The sequence below is a fragment of the Carassius auratus genome, unplaced genomic scaffold (assembly GCF_003368295.1).
Source record: "Carassius auratus strain Wakin unplaced genomic scaffold, ASM336829v1 scaf_tig00215316, whole genome shotgun sequence".
NCBI lineage: Eukaryota > Metazoa > Chordata > Actinopteri > Cypriniformes > Cyprinidae > Carassius > Carassius auratus.
In genome coordinates, this window is record NW_020528035.1 from 205,667 (window position 1) to 224,214 (window position 18,548).

Sequence of the window (18,548 nt, forward strand, 5' to 3'; positions counted from 1 at the left end):
CGGCTTCTCCTAGCGGCCGCGTCTCTCTCGTTGGCCGCGGCGCTGGTAGGGGATGGACGGCCCGGCATCCTGGCCCGTCGGCCGTGTATACGGGTGCGGTTCCCATCCGGATCGCGGGTCCGGCAGCTCACGTCTTGGTGGCGCGGGAGTCCCTCAACGCACCCTTCCTGGACCCACGAGGACACCAGTGTGCATGCACGGGGAAGAGACCGGTCTCCTGAGGAGAGGCGCGTTGGGCTTTTAAACAGCGGCGGTAATGAGGCTCCACTTCCTTCAGGTGTGCCCCATCACACGCCGCCAGCCCTGACTCGTCCAGCGCCCCTCCTCTCACACACCCACTCCAGTCGGGAGCCTGGTGAAGGGCGGCGATTTAGGACGGGGTGCCGGTGATAATCAGGGAGGAGGCAGCTGACTCGTCACAATATATATATATATATATACACACACACACAAATATATATATATATGATTCATCTAAAGATATTTTATGTTTGCTTGCTTTTCCTGTTAAAATCTGTATTGTACTTTGTCCTGTAAATATATGTATAATTCTCTATTGTTTCTGAAAAACAAAGGAACAAACGAACAAACTCTTTAGTCATAAATAGAGTAAATGCTTTGTCTTTGGATTTGAGCCTATGATACAAGCAGTAGAACATCATATAATCAATATTCAGAGCTGTAACGCAGAAAGAGAAGTGTTAGAAAAGTGTGTAATCTGAAGCATGCTTACATATCTAACCTCTGGCGGAAAAAAATGATTTGGTATTGAACATATGATATGCTTGTCTACTGACTACAAAGATTAAAATGGTATTCGTTTCTCTGTTATATTCTTCAAAAAACTGTCTCTATACTCAAGTTTACAGAGTAGTCTGTAAAATCTCGCAAATCTTATCTCAGAACTACAATGACCTCTTTTCAAACAAACATCGCAATATTGGTTACGGCATACACAATATTATGCTGATTATGTATAACAACAACTGCTCAAAAGTATATAGCATTAACATCTTTGAAAGGAAAGACGTCATCTCAAGCAAATTCAGCATCTATAGGAAAGAACTAAGAAACGGAGAGGAAGAAGAGGAAATTGGATAGGAAGAACACATTTTTTGTTTGTTTGTTTAGTTTTGTGCACATACACAAATGTCCAATAAAATGCATACTGAAAAGGCAGACATTTTCAATAGGGCATTTTAAATATGCAACTTACAAAATTCTAAAGGCAGGCTTGAAAAATATGAAATGAAATTAAAACATATGCAAACATTTTTTTTTATTTATTAATTATAACAGGGGCACTTTGGACACAATATAACATTGTATATTGTAGTATAAAATAAGCTTCATTTTGGTGATTTCAGGGGTTAAAACATGATAAAACACCCTTACTTATTAGTGGTCCTTAATGGTACAAGTCAAAGTCTTTTTGTGACATTTCAGATCTATTTTGTAATTATTATTGCTGGTAGTCCTCATGCTTGCCTCATAGAGGGATCTGTGTCGACAGTTGGAAAACTATGTTTGTGTGTGTGTTTTATTTTGTTTTAGGCAGTGAATATTGTTTTGTTTTTGCTGTTTTGTGAAGTATTATTATTACAGAATAAAAATAACAGTATTACTGTGAACTTTATTAAGCTTGGATCTGTAAAAAGAGGCACTTCATCATTTTTTTTTTCTTCTACAAAGGAGAGGCATTGTAAAATTCCACATGTACAGTGTTAGGTGTTGTTTTGGTTACAGTACTATCTGTTGTAGATGCTGATGAAGACATGGATTCTCTAGCTTGTTTTGAATTAGTCTGACCATTGTGTAGAGAGAAGATTAAGTCTTTGTTTGTTCGAAGAAGAAAACAACTGCAAGATGAAAGATTTCAATGCAGCGATGTTAAATTGAAGCTGACTGTTTAAATATGGAGACGGGAAAATGGGCTGACTGAATTTGACTGAAGCATTTCACTGGGGTTTTCTCAGACCAGCATTATAGGATGCATGATATAGTTTGCATGTTATGAAAAAGCTTACAAGACAACCAATCATTTAGCTGTTCCAAATAATATTCACCTCTTCCGCTCCTACTTAGATATTGGGGATGTTTTCCAAGGTCTTTTCTGTGCCCACAAGTCTATACTCTAGGAATAGATATTCTTTATAAATTAAGATTTTTTGTTTTTAAAAAAGTACCTTTGTTAAAAAGCAAGAAGAAAAGAAGGTTGTAGTCCTACAACAAAAACTAACTGTAATAGCAAAGAGAGTGCTTTGTCTATACTGTACACTGAAGAAAATGAACATGTATTGTAAAATTACAATTTTAAGCAGAAAACAAAAATAAAAGCTAATTCTACATTTATGAACTGTAAATATATACTGTAAGTAATGTAAAAAGTCTACTTGAACTACTCATAGAAGTGATCGTCATAGTGCTTTTTACCCACAAGAACGGTGTCCAGTCTAGATGCAATGGGTAGTAGACTATGACATTTAAGCATCTGAATTGTGTCTAAACATCTTCGTGCAGATTTGTACACTTTCACAAACTACTGAATTTTGACTAAACAAAGTCTCTGTGAAATAAAACATTATTTAAAAAAATTTTGTCGCTGTTCTTTTTCCTTTGTACATATGAACAAACACAGAGTAATGGTAATATCGGACATGAAAGCTTCACAACACAAGCGAGATGAGACGGCTTTAATATATGAAGCCTGATACTAGGACCTGTGACGCTGTTGCCTCCATGCGTGGTTAAAACACATGGCCGAATGAATCTATACCAAAATGACAAGAGTAATCAGTGATTTGCATGTAGCTATATGTCCTTCATAACCTTTACAAGACAATTTACAAATACTGTATTGCAAGGTTGCTTTCTCTTAAATATATATCCCTTGTGTAAAATAAACGCTAGAAATTGCAACAGCACCTTCACAAGCAATAGTGCATTTGGTCGCTTGAGTCAAACATGATTAAGGCTATCTGTAAAGACACAGCTGATGGCCAATGTAAGTCCCTCCCTCCCCGCTCTCTGATAGCACTCATTAAGTGCTTTAATGTGTTGAAATGTTAACGTTTATTCTGGCCTGACCCTTCTTTACAGACACGTTTCTGCATTTTGCTGCAGTTTAAATCCATATGGACGGTTACTGAATGGGAAAAATAACATTTAGATCCAACAAATGATTCACAACCAACAAAACTACAAATGGATGAGACAAGACTCTTTCAACTATGAACTGTACCATCACCACCACCGCCACAGACCACCAACAGATAATTTAGCTACTCAACACAACCATCAAAATGGTACGCCAAGCTGAAGTAAAATAAGAACGGGATCTGCAACTCGACTGGAAAAGACCAGAGCGACTGAAAAAGGCAACACCTCAGACTGATACAACACAGCCTGTGGCCAAACTTTGCAGCATAATTGAGTTAAAAAGCGGTGTTTGGTTTCGAAGCACTGGAGAACGATACAGAATATTTAACAGGCGTACTGAAGTCATTGAATTGACTTTGACCGCACTGGGTTAGGCCAGATCGTATCATTCAGACTTAAAGCAAGGGCCTTAACAGCATCATGTTCCTTGTGTCATTTATTGTAGGGAAAATAGTAATGATTGTTCTTGAGAAAGTTACCAAATGCACTCCTAAGTATGTAAAATGAAATGTTGTCACTGTTGCCGTACCTGTACTGCATATTGCAAAGGAAGCCCTACAGTTCAGGCATCACAAATTGTACAGCACACACATAGAGACATACCAGAGGAATATACACACACATGCTCATACAAACACATACATAAATGTGCTTGATCCCTAGACAGCACTAAAAAGCTTTGCACAATGACCCTCTCGTAGAAACGTACTTGTTCTAAAGGACATTTATCATATATTTAGGCACACACTACATTTCTTCTTTTTTTTTTTTTGGTTTTGTGATTTTTATGTTTTTTTGTTTGTTTGTTTGTTTTTTTTTTGTTTGGTATGAATGAGAAGAAAACCGAGCATTTGCTTCAATGAATTAACTGCATTAGGATAGTTTTGGGATGGGGGAAGGGATGGAAGTGGTGAAAGCAATAAATCATTAGGATCTGACCAGGGACAATGGTTTAAATAAGAAAAAAAAAAAAAAAAAAACGCTTGCATAAACAGCACAAAGTAAATACAATAGCAAGTGATGATAAAAAGCCATTTAATCATCTAATCAAAAAAAGAACAAAGCTACTCAAACACAAGTGAACTATAGAACCAAATATTTGATAAAAAATGATTATCTCTTAAAACTAGAACATCTCTGGTAACAGTAGTGCACTTATTGGTTTAAGCAGTGCAACATATATGCAAGAAAACAATGCAGTCCTCTTATCAAGCTTTTAAGAAAAGATATTTCCTTTATAAACAATAAAAAAAACATAGAATTTAATTTCTTAAGTAAAACAATTCAATGTTTAAGCACAGGATTTTGAAGCAAATGTGCAAAGTAGCACTGTTTTTCAAACCTACAACTTGTGACCAAATCCCAAATGGAAAAAGTCTAAATAAATTGTGATCGATACATTTTGTCATCATTTTAACTACACTCCAAAAGTGTATCTACTCAAATAAGTGAGCAAAAATTGCCAAATTGCAGTTGCACGGCAGATGAGTCTTTTTATATCCATAAAATATGTGTATAACAAAACCAAATAAGAACACAGAGCTTCTGAGTGACATAACACCAAAAAGACAACCTTCTCAACTCACTTCCAAAGTACACACACAATTTCTAGATATCGGTAAAATTGGGAATGTTTCTTATTGTTTGGAGAGTTTTCTCCCTGTGGTATATTAAAGAAGAATGACCGTGTTAAATTTATTGTGATTCAGTAGATGTTTATTTTTCTGTTGCCTTGCGTCCCTATATCCTTCGCCTGCTCTTTTCTATGTGTATATCCCATCAGGCAAAAAACAAGGACGGCTATTTGAGCCACTAGGTGGGGCTTTAGGAACAGGAGTAGTGCATTTTAGTCACCCCACCGGCCCAAACAACTGAGTCATAGTAGTCGCCGCTAATAGGAAATACATCATTTTTATGCATTCAGGAGGTTATTTTTATCCAGTTCACTTTTGATCTAATCTAGCCCATAGCTCCAAATAGCTTAACGTTTCCCATGTTCACTGAGAAATAATAACAATTAGAGAAATATCCACATATTGTTGGATTCTACAGCTGATAACAGTCTCAAAGTGAACATGTGAGGAGCAGCAATTACCTTGGATTTCGGGCGTGTTTGCATACTAAAATCTGCCATTTTCGTTTTTTCTTTTTGTCAAAAAAAAAAAAAAAGCATGGAGCAAATAGAACTTCATCACACTTCGTTTTGAAGTGGAAGAGGTCAACTAACAGTCGTCTTCTTAGTGGCAGTGTATGCAAAATGAACTGGAAATTATTAACGGCATTCAAAGTTTTTGCTTGAATACTGTCATTGATAAACTCTTTTTTTTTTTTTTTTTTTTGTAAACTTGACCTGAACCATCGGGGAAAAAAGGGTGGTGGGGGAAAAGGAAAATGTCATAATCATAATAATCATTCATTCATCAAGCCACTCAAAAATTTCAATTTTAGTACAGTTAGTAAAACTGGCTTGTACCTTGACAACATCAACATCATAATCCCTCAATGCCATAATAATAAATAAAAACCCAGTGTCAAATTGAATAACTCTCCTATTCTTATCGCACATAAAAAGGCAAACACGTGACCATCATTATTTTAGAATGAATCTAGAGCCAAATCTCTTTTTCTGTATTTTGTTTTTTTGTTTTTGAATCTATACCACAGTAAGCTTGGACGCTTATAGTGTCCAATACGGTCTACATGGGAAAAGATCTACAAGTTAAAAAAATTCACTGCAACATTTATTTCTGTGCACACGCACGCTCACATGCACAAATACACATACGTACAAAATACCTCTAACATATATAAGTGTGTATAAGTAGTTTGTGCATGTGAGTGCATGCATGGGTATGTGTATGTGTATTTGTGTTTGTATGTCTGAGTGTGTGTGCGCATGTGAATTTTTTTTTTCTTGTGTGTTCTTTCGCAGGCCTTTCGGTAGTGTTCAACACATAAATCAGTATTTAAGGAAAGCATACATTTAGAGGCCAGTAGTATGGATCCAGCCAGTGGATCATTATCCAACTACACAGCCTTAAGGCCACCATCTTTTTTTTATTCTTTAAGAATAGCAAGGACAAAAAAAAAAGAAAAAAAGAAAAGAAATAAACGCTTCTTTTTTTTTCCCTAGAAAACTTAATGTGCCAGTGTCTATACTCATTACTCTTCATGCCCCAATATAAGAAAAAAAAATCTAGTGCCGTTTTTTTGTTATCATTTCATTCTTTTTCCATGTTTACGCAAGTTTTTTTTATTTGTACTTATCCGTCGGAGACATGCTTGCGCATGTGGTCATTGAAGTGCTCAATTTGGTCAAACTTGACAGGGCACACGGAGCACATGTAGGTGGTCCCCTCCTGGCAGCTCGCTTCTGCAGCAACGCCCACTCCGGTGCTTCCGACTCCACCCCCTGCTCCGCCCGCTCCCATCGGCATGGCGAGAGCCACCGCTCCCGGCTCGGGAACAGCCATCGGAACCGGGATTGATGCTGGGCCTCCGGCACTCCCAGCCACACTGACCCCAGTGACCCCGGTTTCGGTGCTGTGCAGGGCCATGTGGCGCTCCAGCAGGGTTTTGTGGGAGAACTTCTTCTTGCAGATGTAGCACTCGTAGGACTTCTCTCCACGGTGCAAGCGCATGTGGACGTTGAGCGAGCTCTTCTGGGTGAAGCGTTTGTTGCAGATGCTGCACTGGTATGCTCGGACGCCTGTATGTGTAACCATGTGTTTGATGAGATAATCCTTCAGCGAAAACGAACGCCAACAGATACTGCACTGGTGTGGCTTTTCACCTGAAAGAACACAGAGCACAAACTCATTAGAAAGGAACCATTGTCATTAACATCGCTGATCATTTTGGTCATGCTATTGTAGATCGAGGCAGCAAAACTGAGCAGGTTCTTCTTCTGCTTTTTGTGACAGGATGGTGATAATTTACTGTATTTTGCAGGCAAACCATTTCAGTAATGTAATGTAATATATGACAGTTACAGACATTAAATTTGAAACATACCTGTTCCTCTTTTTAAGAATAAACCTGCCTCTTGAACTCATGACGTCTATGTTTTATTTTTTGATAAAACTTTACAAAAACACTAAATTTGAAAGATAAAAACACTCTGTGCATATCATTACGTAAAATAATTCTTGTTTTTAACTTAACTTATTTTTAAAGTTGAACTTTTTATGCAAATTTTTAATGTTGCTAAATGTATTGATTTTAATTATGGAATTATTTAGTGCTGTGGTTGCTTAGCAACAGTAATGTCATATTTTGACATTTAAAAGGCCACCACAACCAATATGCTTAAGTAACATTGAAATTTTATACACGTTCCTTTTCTCATCAAGTTTGGAAGATTGGACATTTTTCATGGTCATTCTTACAATCAGGAATCCCATATGAAGCTTGTGAGGCAGTAATTTATACTGGTTTTTAAATGAAACTCAAAACTGATTCAATTAGGTAGTAAGAATTCATTAGAAATAATCCCATAACAGAAAAAGAAATAGAAAACAAGAAAAGTGAACTTGAATTGTAGAAATAAAGAGAACTATTGTAAAAAAGTAAAAATCACAAGGAAGTGCTGTAAGATGAAACCTGGCAAGTTATATGAGTTATATACATAATTATGTTCTTGGCAGCCACTGTCTTCTAGGTCAAAGACAATAACATCTGTTGTTATTGTAAATTATCTTTTGTGCTATACGATAAAAGCTCCTGCGATTCAATTATGGGAGCATGTTTGAAGACATACCAAGGATCAAAGTCTGTTTGTTTTAATAAACATATAAGATCACACAGACTTGGGTCTGGCCTGAAGACAGATCATTATTGCATGGAAATCTACTTTAGGAGTTCACAGTGTCAAATTTAATTATCTTACTAAACTTAACATTGCCATAGTTGAGTGCTCTTTTGAAGGCAGGATATTTTACTGTAAGCTTCAGAAGTATTAAGCCATTTTGAATATGCTATGCTAATAAATTGCAAGATCAGTTCGCAAGATCAGTCTCCAAAAGAGATGACTCCAAAACTCAGCTTCTCACAAGTGGGAATGTCTCTGCCAAAGCCAGGTTGCTTAAGGATATACTGAAAGTTGTTTTGATAAAGCACCTTCCTAAAATGTCAATGATTTTGTGGCATATAAAAAAGGGGGGGGGGGGTGAATTAGACTTTTTCATAAAACAAGATCACATCTGCATATATGCAATGACAAAGCTGGAACTAGCATGCATTTGGCAAATTGAGTACAATCTGTGTAAGCTTAGAGACTTTGCCAAAGACAAAGCTCTCATTTCAATGGGCCCTACCATACTTCTGGCAGAATGCGGCACAAGTGTTTTTGCTAGTTTCACCCCGACGCAGTTATTACTGTCCCATCCTGTGCCACGTTGTTTAAATAGCAAACGCATTTGTCCCCATTTGTGTGCCCATGGGTGTGCTGGTCTAAAACACAGGTGTGTTCAGGTGCATTGTTGGTGCATTGCTATTTTGAGTAACTGAAAATAGACTGCGCCACAGACCAACTCAAACCTAGTCTAAACTCAATGGTACAATATTATTATTTTTTAATCCTATTTAAAGAGCACGATAGTAGAAAATGCACCTCTTGATTGGTCCACAACATGGATTCACTTTGCTTATTACACAAAGGGATGCAGCAGTATACAAACATACCAAATATAAAAAAATTAAGGATTACAGTATAAATAATATTATTGTGTAGGCTACATATAAAAATGTCATGAATGTCATAATGGATAGTCATTGCGTGTATCAGAATTAGCCTACCTACCGCTCGCGCATGAGCAGATTGGTTTGCTCTCTGGAGACGTGTTCAGTCTGTACGCCTTAAAATTCAGCCGTTTACATTGCGAATCTGCCATGGCGCGAGCACAACTCACTCTTAAAGGGAATGGTAAATTGGTAAATAACTCTGCTTGGTTTATGGCACATTATGCCCAAAAACTCACCCATTGCTCATTAAGAGAATAAGGACAACCTTTTTAGACCACATGCCAGGAGTGCCAACCTTTTTTTTTCTCATTATACTAGCAAAAGTAGATTCAGAAATAACCTAAGTGCACCTGCACTGTGTGCTTTAACCATGTGTTTAGATTGTTCAAATAGGGTCCTTTGAGTTTAAACTTCATGTTAAAACCCATTAACTGAAGAATCATATCATTAAATTTGAGGTCCTGACGGATACTAGTCAAACTGCTGAAATTAACTGGACTACTTATGATATAATACTTAATCCAAAGAGGATAGCCAACAAGAAAAATTCACAATAATTGTTACCAATTATTCGCCTTGAATCAAAAGTGTTTCAGATTAGCTTATAGATATAATAGTATACAACTTCACAAGCTAACCATACAGTGATGAAGGCATAGTGAACTCACCTGTGTGCACAAACATGTGTTTCACGTAGTTTTGTTTGGCAGTAAAGGTCTTACAACAAAGAGTGCATGCATAGGGCTTCTTCTCCCCATGCTGTCCCACTGCAGGACCACCTTGCTGCTGACTTCCACCTGGTGGCACCGTCAGTCCACTGGGGAAGGGAGGCATGCTGGGAGAGGGTACTGCCACAAATTGTGGCGGCTGACTCCCAATGGACTGGGGCAGACTGAAGAGGAAAGGCTTGTTGTCGCTGGCTGACTGGGTTGCAAAGAGTGTAGGCAAGTAAGTGTTGCCTGCAGTTCCTATAACCTGGGTGTTGCTGGTCAGGGTGAGGGGCATACGCAGGTTGCTGGTAAGTGGCTCACCTGGCCGCAGGTACGGCCCACCAGGCATGGACTGTGGTGCTGTTAGGTTGGCTTGTGACGGCTGATGGACTACAAGCTCACCACTCTCTTGAGAAGGACCGTTTCTATTTCCGTCTTCAACCGACTCTTGAGTCTGCTCAGGAGATGAATCGTTGACCTCAATTTGCACAGGGGTTCCACGCTCACCTTGCTGGCCTTTATTTGGACAGTTGTCTCGAGTGAACCCAGACAAGAAAGGCTGCTCGACAGAATCCGTTTCCGTGCCAATGGAAGAGCTGACACCGGAGTCAAAACTCTCGCCTTTGGGCTCACTTTCGACGCACTCCAGCTGTTCGCTGTCCTCACGGCAGTCAAGCCCATAGCAGTTGTACTCGTCCCCTTGCTCCTGCTTGATGTGAATATCACCTGTGTGGAGCCTCACGGGACGAGGCTGTTTACGGCAGTGTGTAGTCTCCGACGTGGCCAAGAAGCGCTCCATCTGCTGCGAACGCTCATGGATGCGTGTGATCCAGGCAGGATCTTGCCCTCCCTCCTTATGCTGTAGTGGAAGGGGTGAGTCATAGCTGGCTGTCATCGCGGCGCTGGAATAGTGGGAGCGATTTCCACGGGTACCGTTTTGCAGGCCCAACCCAGAACAGCTGGAATAAAGTGAGGAATAAACGCGGTCAAGGCTCTGGTGAGATGTTTGCATGTAGCCTGATTCGGCATCACTACTGGGACCAGACGTGCCTGACTCAGGAGTTCCCCGTGGTGTCTCCTGCCCCGAGTCGCCTGGGACGACGGAAAAGCTGCCAGGTCCAGCAATGCCAACATTTTGTGAAACAATGCGGGTGCATTCATCGATAACGGTCTTGATCTGAAGTATGCTGGCAGCTGTGAGGATCTGCAGGGCCTCGGACTGGGAGACCCGCAGCACACCACTGTACATGAAGTCAATCAGTTTCTGGACGGACTGTACAGAAACCACAGAGGGGATCTCGATGTCACTGTAGCCCAGGAGCAGCTTGTCCTGAAAGAAGGGGCTGCCTGCAGCCAGCACACAACGGTGAGCTCGCAGCATGCTACCATGGATCCGAACAGTCACGTCACAGAAGTGCCCGCGGTTTCGCTGCTCATTGAGGGTCTCAAGTACAGAATTGCTAAAGTTGTGGAGATTAATGTGGTGAATGCGTTCGGTCATCCCCTTGCACCTGATGTCACCTGTGTGGCAGACACAAACACAAACAGAAAAAGTAATGCACATGATTAATGCATTTCTCAAGCACTTTATTAAAATGTTGACCATAGATTAAAATATTTTAACAACTATTGTTAGTTAAACTTACAACACATTCTCACTCCCAACTCATCACATATTGAAGCTTGTTTCGGGACCCTTTGGTCGTCACTTTTTAACACAAAGGGAACCCCTTTGGCATTGTTTTTTGAAGTGCAAAGTACTCCATTGCTTTAAATAAGAGACCTTTGGTGTCAATATGCCGACGCGAAGGGCAATTTGATTGTAATGATAAGATTATATATTGTGCAATACTTTTGCCACTATTACATATGTTGGGGTTTGGTTTTAAATGTAAACAATCACAACAATATTATTTACATTATATTACACTATTTATAAATTTTTGAACATGTAACCCAACACTTAACCCTACAGTAAACCTAACCATCTGTCGAAGTAAAACACAGGATATAAAAAGCAGATACAACTACAACTTTATGCAACTAAAGTGTTAATATTCCAAGTCTTCCAAGGCAAAATGATTTGACATTTGTGTGAGGAACAGATGCAACAACCATCTCCATCCAGCTCAGATCCTGTGCACAAATAAAACAATTTGATGCTAAAGCTTTGCAGATAAACTTGTCCAGCTACTCCAGCTAACCAACTGGTGCTAACATAATTTTTGTGGATGTATTGGAAAGACAGCTGGGTCATTGTATTTTCAAAATGGATTATTACTTGTACAAATTCAAATATTTCAAAAACCTTTACCTACAACAACATTTCTTTTAGGTATGAATCTGAGAGATCTTTCCAAGTGTTGTTGTGAAGAAAAATCTGAATCTCTTATTAAATGTGTCAATGTTATACTGATAAAGGCTGTTCAAGGATCGACTTTGACCTTCAACAGTATCTTCTCAGATTAATTCTAACTTGTCATAGCCATTCCCCTGTTAGAGGAATGCTTACAGAAGTTTTAGCAACATACATAGATAAAATACTAAAGGCTAACACCTGGGCAAATAGAACGCATGGAAAACAGAGCATATACAATGTGGAAAATAGAAAATAGAAAATAAGAAAAACATATACATTTCCATCAGCCCACGGAAGAATGAAGAATGGATTATGTCCTGTCAATGCACTGTGAAGCCTATACTACTGTACTACCCTGTACTATACTGTCCTGCAACAATAGCAAGAGAAGTGTGTTAATTTATTTACATGTGATTACTTAATGTAGGCAAGCAATATGTTTTGGTGGAGCAGACTGGAGTTAAACTGGCCCTGTAGAAACAGGATTGGAATAGTATAGTATATTATAATTTTTTTGTAAGACATAATGCCCAGAAGAGTCTGACAAAATGAGCAATATATACAAACATAGGGATTTCTTATGCAAAATTTTCAAGGTTAAGTAACTGGATACCACTTGCTACTGCAATGAGGTCATCTGACAAATATAGTGAGGTCATGTGATTACCAAATAGCTTACTACTGTCCAAAACCATTTACTGAGGAATTACCTTTTCTCTCTCTCTCTCTCTCTCTCTCTCTCTCTATATATATATATATATATATATATATATATATATATATAGAGAGAGAGAGAGAGAGAGAGAGAGAGAGAGAGAGATAGAGAGATAGATAGATAGATAGATAGATAGATAGATAATAGAGTATACAGTGTGTAGTGTGCAGTAATCATTAAATAGTAAGCCAGTATTCAGTTTCAAACATTCCAACAAACACTCCCAGAATACTGTCCCACTATGCAATTTACTCATAATTTCCGCCATGAGTGAAATTTAAGTTATATAGAAACTGAGAGATCTCCACCTTAAGTCTTTTAATGGATACTGACTAAACACTTTCAGAGTTTTTTTTTTCATACATAATATTGGGTTTCATAATGCTAAATATACATTACATTCATGCTGGACATTCATACACACGATTAAGACGTCAATGTAGTGTAGCCTACTACTCTTTAAAAGTGTTGAATAATATATACTTTCACATACTATTCTTAAAAAATATTTGGCCACATAATGTATCAATATGTATTCTTTTACATTGCACAGAAGAAAGCAAGCCATACAGATCTGAAATTACATGAGGGTGAGCAAAAACTAATTTCTGGGTAAACCATCCCTTTAAAGCCTTAATTATTTGCATGAATGCAGCATATACAGTAAGACGACAATTCATTTATATTAACTACACAATGGATCCTGTTTTTACTTACTGTTCCTAGGATGTAAGTACTGCCAGGAATATTTGTATTTTTTGCATCCTCACACCACAAAACCATTTAAAGGAAGTAAAGAGTGCAAATGAAAGCAAGTGTTGCCTAATTAATATATTTAATACACACCATGCTTTACATAATATACACTGTAACATAAAATGTTAAAATGTTGAAAAAGGTAATGTCTGTGTTATTTTTCAACTATCCATATTTAACAGGAATAATTTTAGTATTGAATACACCATAATCCAAAATACCACAAGAAAACAAAGCACATATGACAAACTTTATTCACAAAGCAAGTCAAAATATAAAATTCAACACAATGAATAATCAATGTTGCCCTTTACAACTTAACAGGTGACATCGCTAGGGCAATTTCAGTACATCCTACAAAACAGCATAAAAGTATCACAAATTAGCCCACTGAAGACATTATTTATGAAAAGTGGCTGGAAAGCAGTGACCTAAAAAAGCTTTTCTTCTTACAGACAGAGGGCAGTCTTGAGCTAACGTGTGAACTAGTCTGAATTTGCAGCATGTGTTTTGCTTTTGTGTTACATATGAAATAAAAAAAATAAGTAAATCAAATCAATCAAGCCACGATGGGTCCATGGCATCATTATTCATCCAATGAATTATTTTCAGACTTCTCTGAAGCTCACATTAATTCTGGTCTGCATTTGAAGGAACGTGACTGTCTATACAGTTTTGGAGAGAACACAAAATGTCTACTTTCTGTGAGGTGCTACACCCTTTTTCAGCAGAAGGCTTTAAAACACTTAAAAATGCCTATAAGAGTTTTAACACTTTTGAAAATCAACAGAAAGCAATAACATCAGTTCCATTTGCAAAACACTGTTGTATAGAAACCCGCATACGCAAAGTTGAAAGCACTCACTGTTTGCTCCTTTTCATATTTCTCTCTCCCTTTCCACGTGCATTCCTCTCTGAACACTTCTCAGTTTTACACATTGTCATTTTCGTACCATGTCTTACTCATTTAGCTTATAATAGCAAACTCTTAAATAGCGAGTGTTTACTATTCCTAAGAAAGCATTAAAATGTAATTTCTTCACTCATATAATTTCAAGAGCATTTAAATGTTAGGCTGCATAAAAGGATGTGAAAACATGGGTTAGCAGAGCAGGTCATTCATTTAGGATCCAGGATCTGAGAGGACTGACACTGCATGGTTGATATCACAAAGAAATATACACCATTTTTGAAAGTTAGCGAGGCAAAATGTACAAGAAAACGGAGAAGAATAACTTTGTACTTATGTGTGTCTAGACATGTTTCTGTAAAACTTTAAAACCTTTTTGTTTTTTGTGAAACCATCTAGCCAAGTAGTTCTCATGAAGTGGTATGTGGTATGCAGCAAGACCCTGGAAATGTACACTGTTAAATAAATAAATAATAATAAAATGTCCATGCTTTATTTCTAATGTCAGATTCAAATTTTACACATGCATAGCCCAGATTTTTACAGTTGCAGAGTGGGATGAGAATAAGTAATTTTCACGTAAAATTTTTGAGGGGTCCACACATTAAGATGACCAACGGATAGACAAGATATTATTATATTAAGTCTTGGGCTTGATTTCCTGAAGGCAAGCTTAAAGAGGGGTCTGCTTTTGATTCAGGATTGATAATGACATCAGTTTCAAGTGCCTCTAAAAAAGAAGGGAGAAGTTTTAAGGCAGTCTTGCTCTAAATTCCTAAAATAAACGTATTATTCAGTATTAATCTGAATAGTAATGCAACATTTGGAATGGTTTGTAAAATAATTAGTTTGATCTGGATTAGAAAATTTCTAAATGTAGCAACTGTCGTGCACCTTTAGATCTGCAAAGATAGTGACTGATGATGATTTTGGAGCAAAATGATTTATTTGAACTAGGAATATTGATATTAATCAAAGCATCGCATTATGTTTATGTTGCTCATAGTGCTTAAGCTTGTTCACCGAGAGGGAAAAAATAATTGTCAAACACTAAACAACAGTGCTATTAGTCCAGTTCGGTACTGTACACAAGTACAGTAAGAGACAGTTAAAGTCTTCCTTTGGTGCGATGTCAGTCTGCTAAATGATACTGAAGTGTGTGATGTCTAAATAGCACTCAGCACTCCAAGTAAGGACCTAAAACGTATATGGACAACACAATATGATATAACTGTGTTTTTACATAACAGGCCTACATTTTTTTTTTTTTTTTTTTTTTTTTTTTTTATTATACAGGTTCTATAGGGATTTTTGTGTAGTTTTGTGAAATGTGTGTGTGTGTGTGTGTGTGTGTGTACTCAAAGAGATCAATGTAACAAATCATTACATCTGAAAAATCTTTTTGTGGTGCCTTAGAGAAGAACATTTATTTTGATGTGTTAATTTATTAAAACACATATAACATACTTAAAATATAAACTGTAGTGTCTTTTTAATATTACATTTAAAGTTCTTTTTATTTTAATGTATTTTAAAAGTACTAAATTGGATTTTTAGTATTACAAACATATAAATACAAATCTTTTAAAATTAAATTTACATTACATATTATTATTATTAAATATATATTTTAGTTTACCACAAATACTGGTCAGTATATTTGACAGTATACTTTAACCACATTTCAAAGGCAAAGTAATTATGAAATTATATACATACTGTAGATACTCAAAGTAAAAAAAAAAAAAAAGCACACTAAAAATATTTTCATTAGATGCAAATATAAATTATAATATATTTTCAACAGCATTTAACATTCAAGTAAATATATTGGAATAATATGTACTCTTTTTCAAAGTATACTAAAGCTGAATTCTTTTTCACAAGGGTATCCCTTTAAGAAAGAGAACTGGCAGACAATTTGATGACAGTTAGGCAAGTGTGAATGTTAGTCTGTTGAGTACACAACACTGTTGTTAAGGGAATTTATCTAACCTATGTAACTCCAAAATTAAAAGAACAAAAACAATGATTTATATTTTGCATAAAGAAAATGAATCATATTTTAAGACCACAATCATTTTAAAGTGTTATGCCATTATTTTCACGACAATTAAGCGCATTCCCATCCCCACCCCCAAATTCTCATTACTGTAATGCATCCACTTTACTTTTGAGATATAATTCTGATTATTTTCAATGATGATTTTCATTAAATTCTCATTACTGTAATGAACATAGGTGGAGTGTGTGTAAGGCTGGCGAAAGCTAAGTCTTGCTCTGACCACGGCATGACGTGTGTATACATGACTACAGATGTCAGATGACAGAGAATACAGCTCTGGGATAATGTGGCTTGTAATTGCTCGTCTAGAGTGAGTTTCTTGTCCACAACACACATTCCAGCCAATAAGAATCTGGAATTTAGACAGAACATGGTGAAAAAATACATACATAATAATGTCAAATACGTTATACGTTGTTCCTCTTGACAATGATATTTTTTTCTCATTATAGCAATGAGAATTTGGAAGGGAAATGCGCTCAACTGAAAATAATGTCACATTGTAAATAATAATAATAATAATAATAATAATTTGTTGATGGTTATAAAATAAGATTCACCCAAATACATCAGTAAAAAAAAAAGAAAGAGAAAGAGAGAGGGCGCTCAAGTGATAAACAAGCATGACAGCAGCCTGATATTATGCATTAATCAACCAGAGAGAAATTTTTGTACAAAGATAATAAATTGATGCTGGGCAAACTTACAGTCTGATGGTGTTCTGTTGGGTAATTGTGTGTATGTGGGTGCGTTGTGTGTCAGGCTGGTGAAGAGGCACTGGTTAGATGCTACAGTTTGCTGGTGGTGGTGGTGCAGCGGAAGAGGTCAGTTGTTAGCCACTCATTTCATTTTGTTCTGGCCACAATCTAACCTCATGCAGAATCTTCAAAGTTGCCCTGCAAAAAGAAGCAGAGAGAATAATTATTGTATCCAGATTTTTAAAGACAAGTAGTTCAACATGGGAGAGTTAACCTTTTCTGGCTAATAAAGTTCCATATATTAACTGTAGGCTATATTTTTTTAATTAAACGGATCCCTTTGACCATTAAAAGAATACTAGAACAAAGATATTGTTTTTCTCAGAGGATGAAGCCTATCATTTTGTCTCAAATGTATGACTTGATCTGGATAATGAACGCTCTAAAGGCCCATTCATTCCAAGAATGATAACGATAACTATAACTATAAAGATAACGTTCCAAAACTCATTTCAAATTTAATAGAACAGCAAAGTTCACACCACGACTATAATGATTGGAATCACTTTCAGAATTATTATATTTTTACAGCTGATGAACGATATAAAATACTGACAGCTAATCAGACTTCATTCAAATTTAAAGGGCTTGCGCATTTGAAGCAGGTGACATTATGGAGAAACAAACAGACATTGCACAGCAAACATAAAATTACCTCCGGATAATGCTGATGACATCTACTGGCTGAAGTCGTGTAAATGCAATAAGAACTACGAAAACAAACAGTTATTGTTAACTGGTGTGGAGGCAATTATAGTTATCGTTGTATTTATAGTTATCGTTATCGCTCTTGGTGTGAACGGGCCTTAACAGATGCAGGTAATCACACATGCTCAGTCAATAATGTACTTAATTAAACATTATACTTTAATATTTCCTGTCCTTAATGTTGACTGGCGAGTAGCCATGCTTTATTTGCGGTAAAAAAATATATACTTTTTTTAAAGGACTGTAAAACATGGAAGTTTTTGTTACGGAATATGTAACAGAGGCATATGCGCATATCAGCAGTTACAGATTTGAATCTGTAGCAGGAAAATATAGTTACAAAAGGATTTCACTGTCAACTGTTGTATAAAAGCATATATTGTATAGAGCCATATGGCACTTCTGCTCTTGTAACAAACAAACTAAACACAGGTAAAAAAAAAAAAAAAAAATGTAACCCTGCAATCACCTAGAATACCTCTGTAACCTCTAGTGTTGTCACGGTACCAAAATTTCAGTATTCGGTACCGATACCAGTGAAAATCCATGGTTCTCGGTACCAATTTCGGTACCAAAGCAAAACACAAAAATATGCTAATTTAAAAAAATACAACTTTTTAGTACTAAAAATAAAACCAATGCCATTCTTTATACTTATTTACAATT

At 36.9% G+C, this 18,548-nt stretch overlaps 1 protein-coding gene across 3 annotated transcripts in view; it reads right to left on the minus strand.

Annotated features, from left to right (window-relative positions):
- Positions 1-1,686: 1,686 nt before the first annotated feature.
- Positions 1,687-18,548, minus strand: part of zbtb20 (zinc finger and BTB domain containing 20) — a 51,986-nt gene continuing 35,124 nt past the window's right edge. For all 3 annotated transcript variants that reach the window (XM_026260024.1, XM_026260025.1, XM_026260026.1), the window contains exons 2-4: positions 17,124-17,312; positions 9,570-11,132; positions 1,687-6,952 (exon numbers count right to left, since the gene is read on the minus strand). In XM_026260024.1, the coding sequence (XP_026115809.1) occupies positions 6,423-6,952; positions 9,570-11,112 (2,073 nt within the window). In that variant the 5' untranslated portion in view covers positions 11,113-11,132; positions 17,124-17,312 and the 3' untranslated portion in view covers positions 1,687-6,422. The remainder of the gene's footprint in view (positions 6,953-9,569; positions 11,133-17,123; positions 17,313-18,548) is intronic.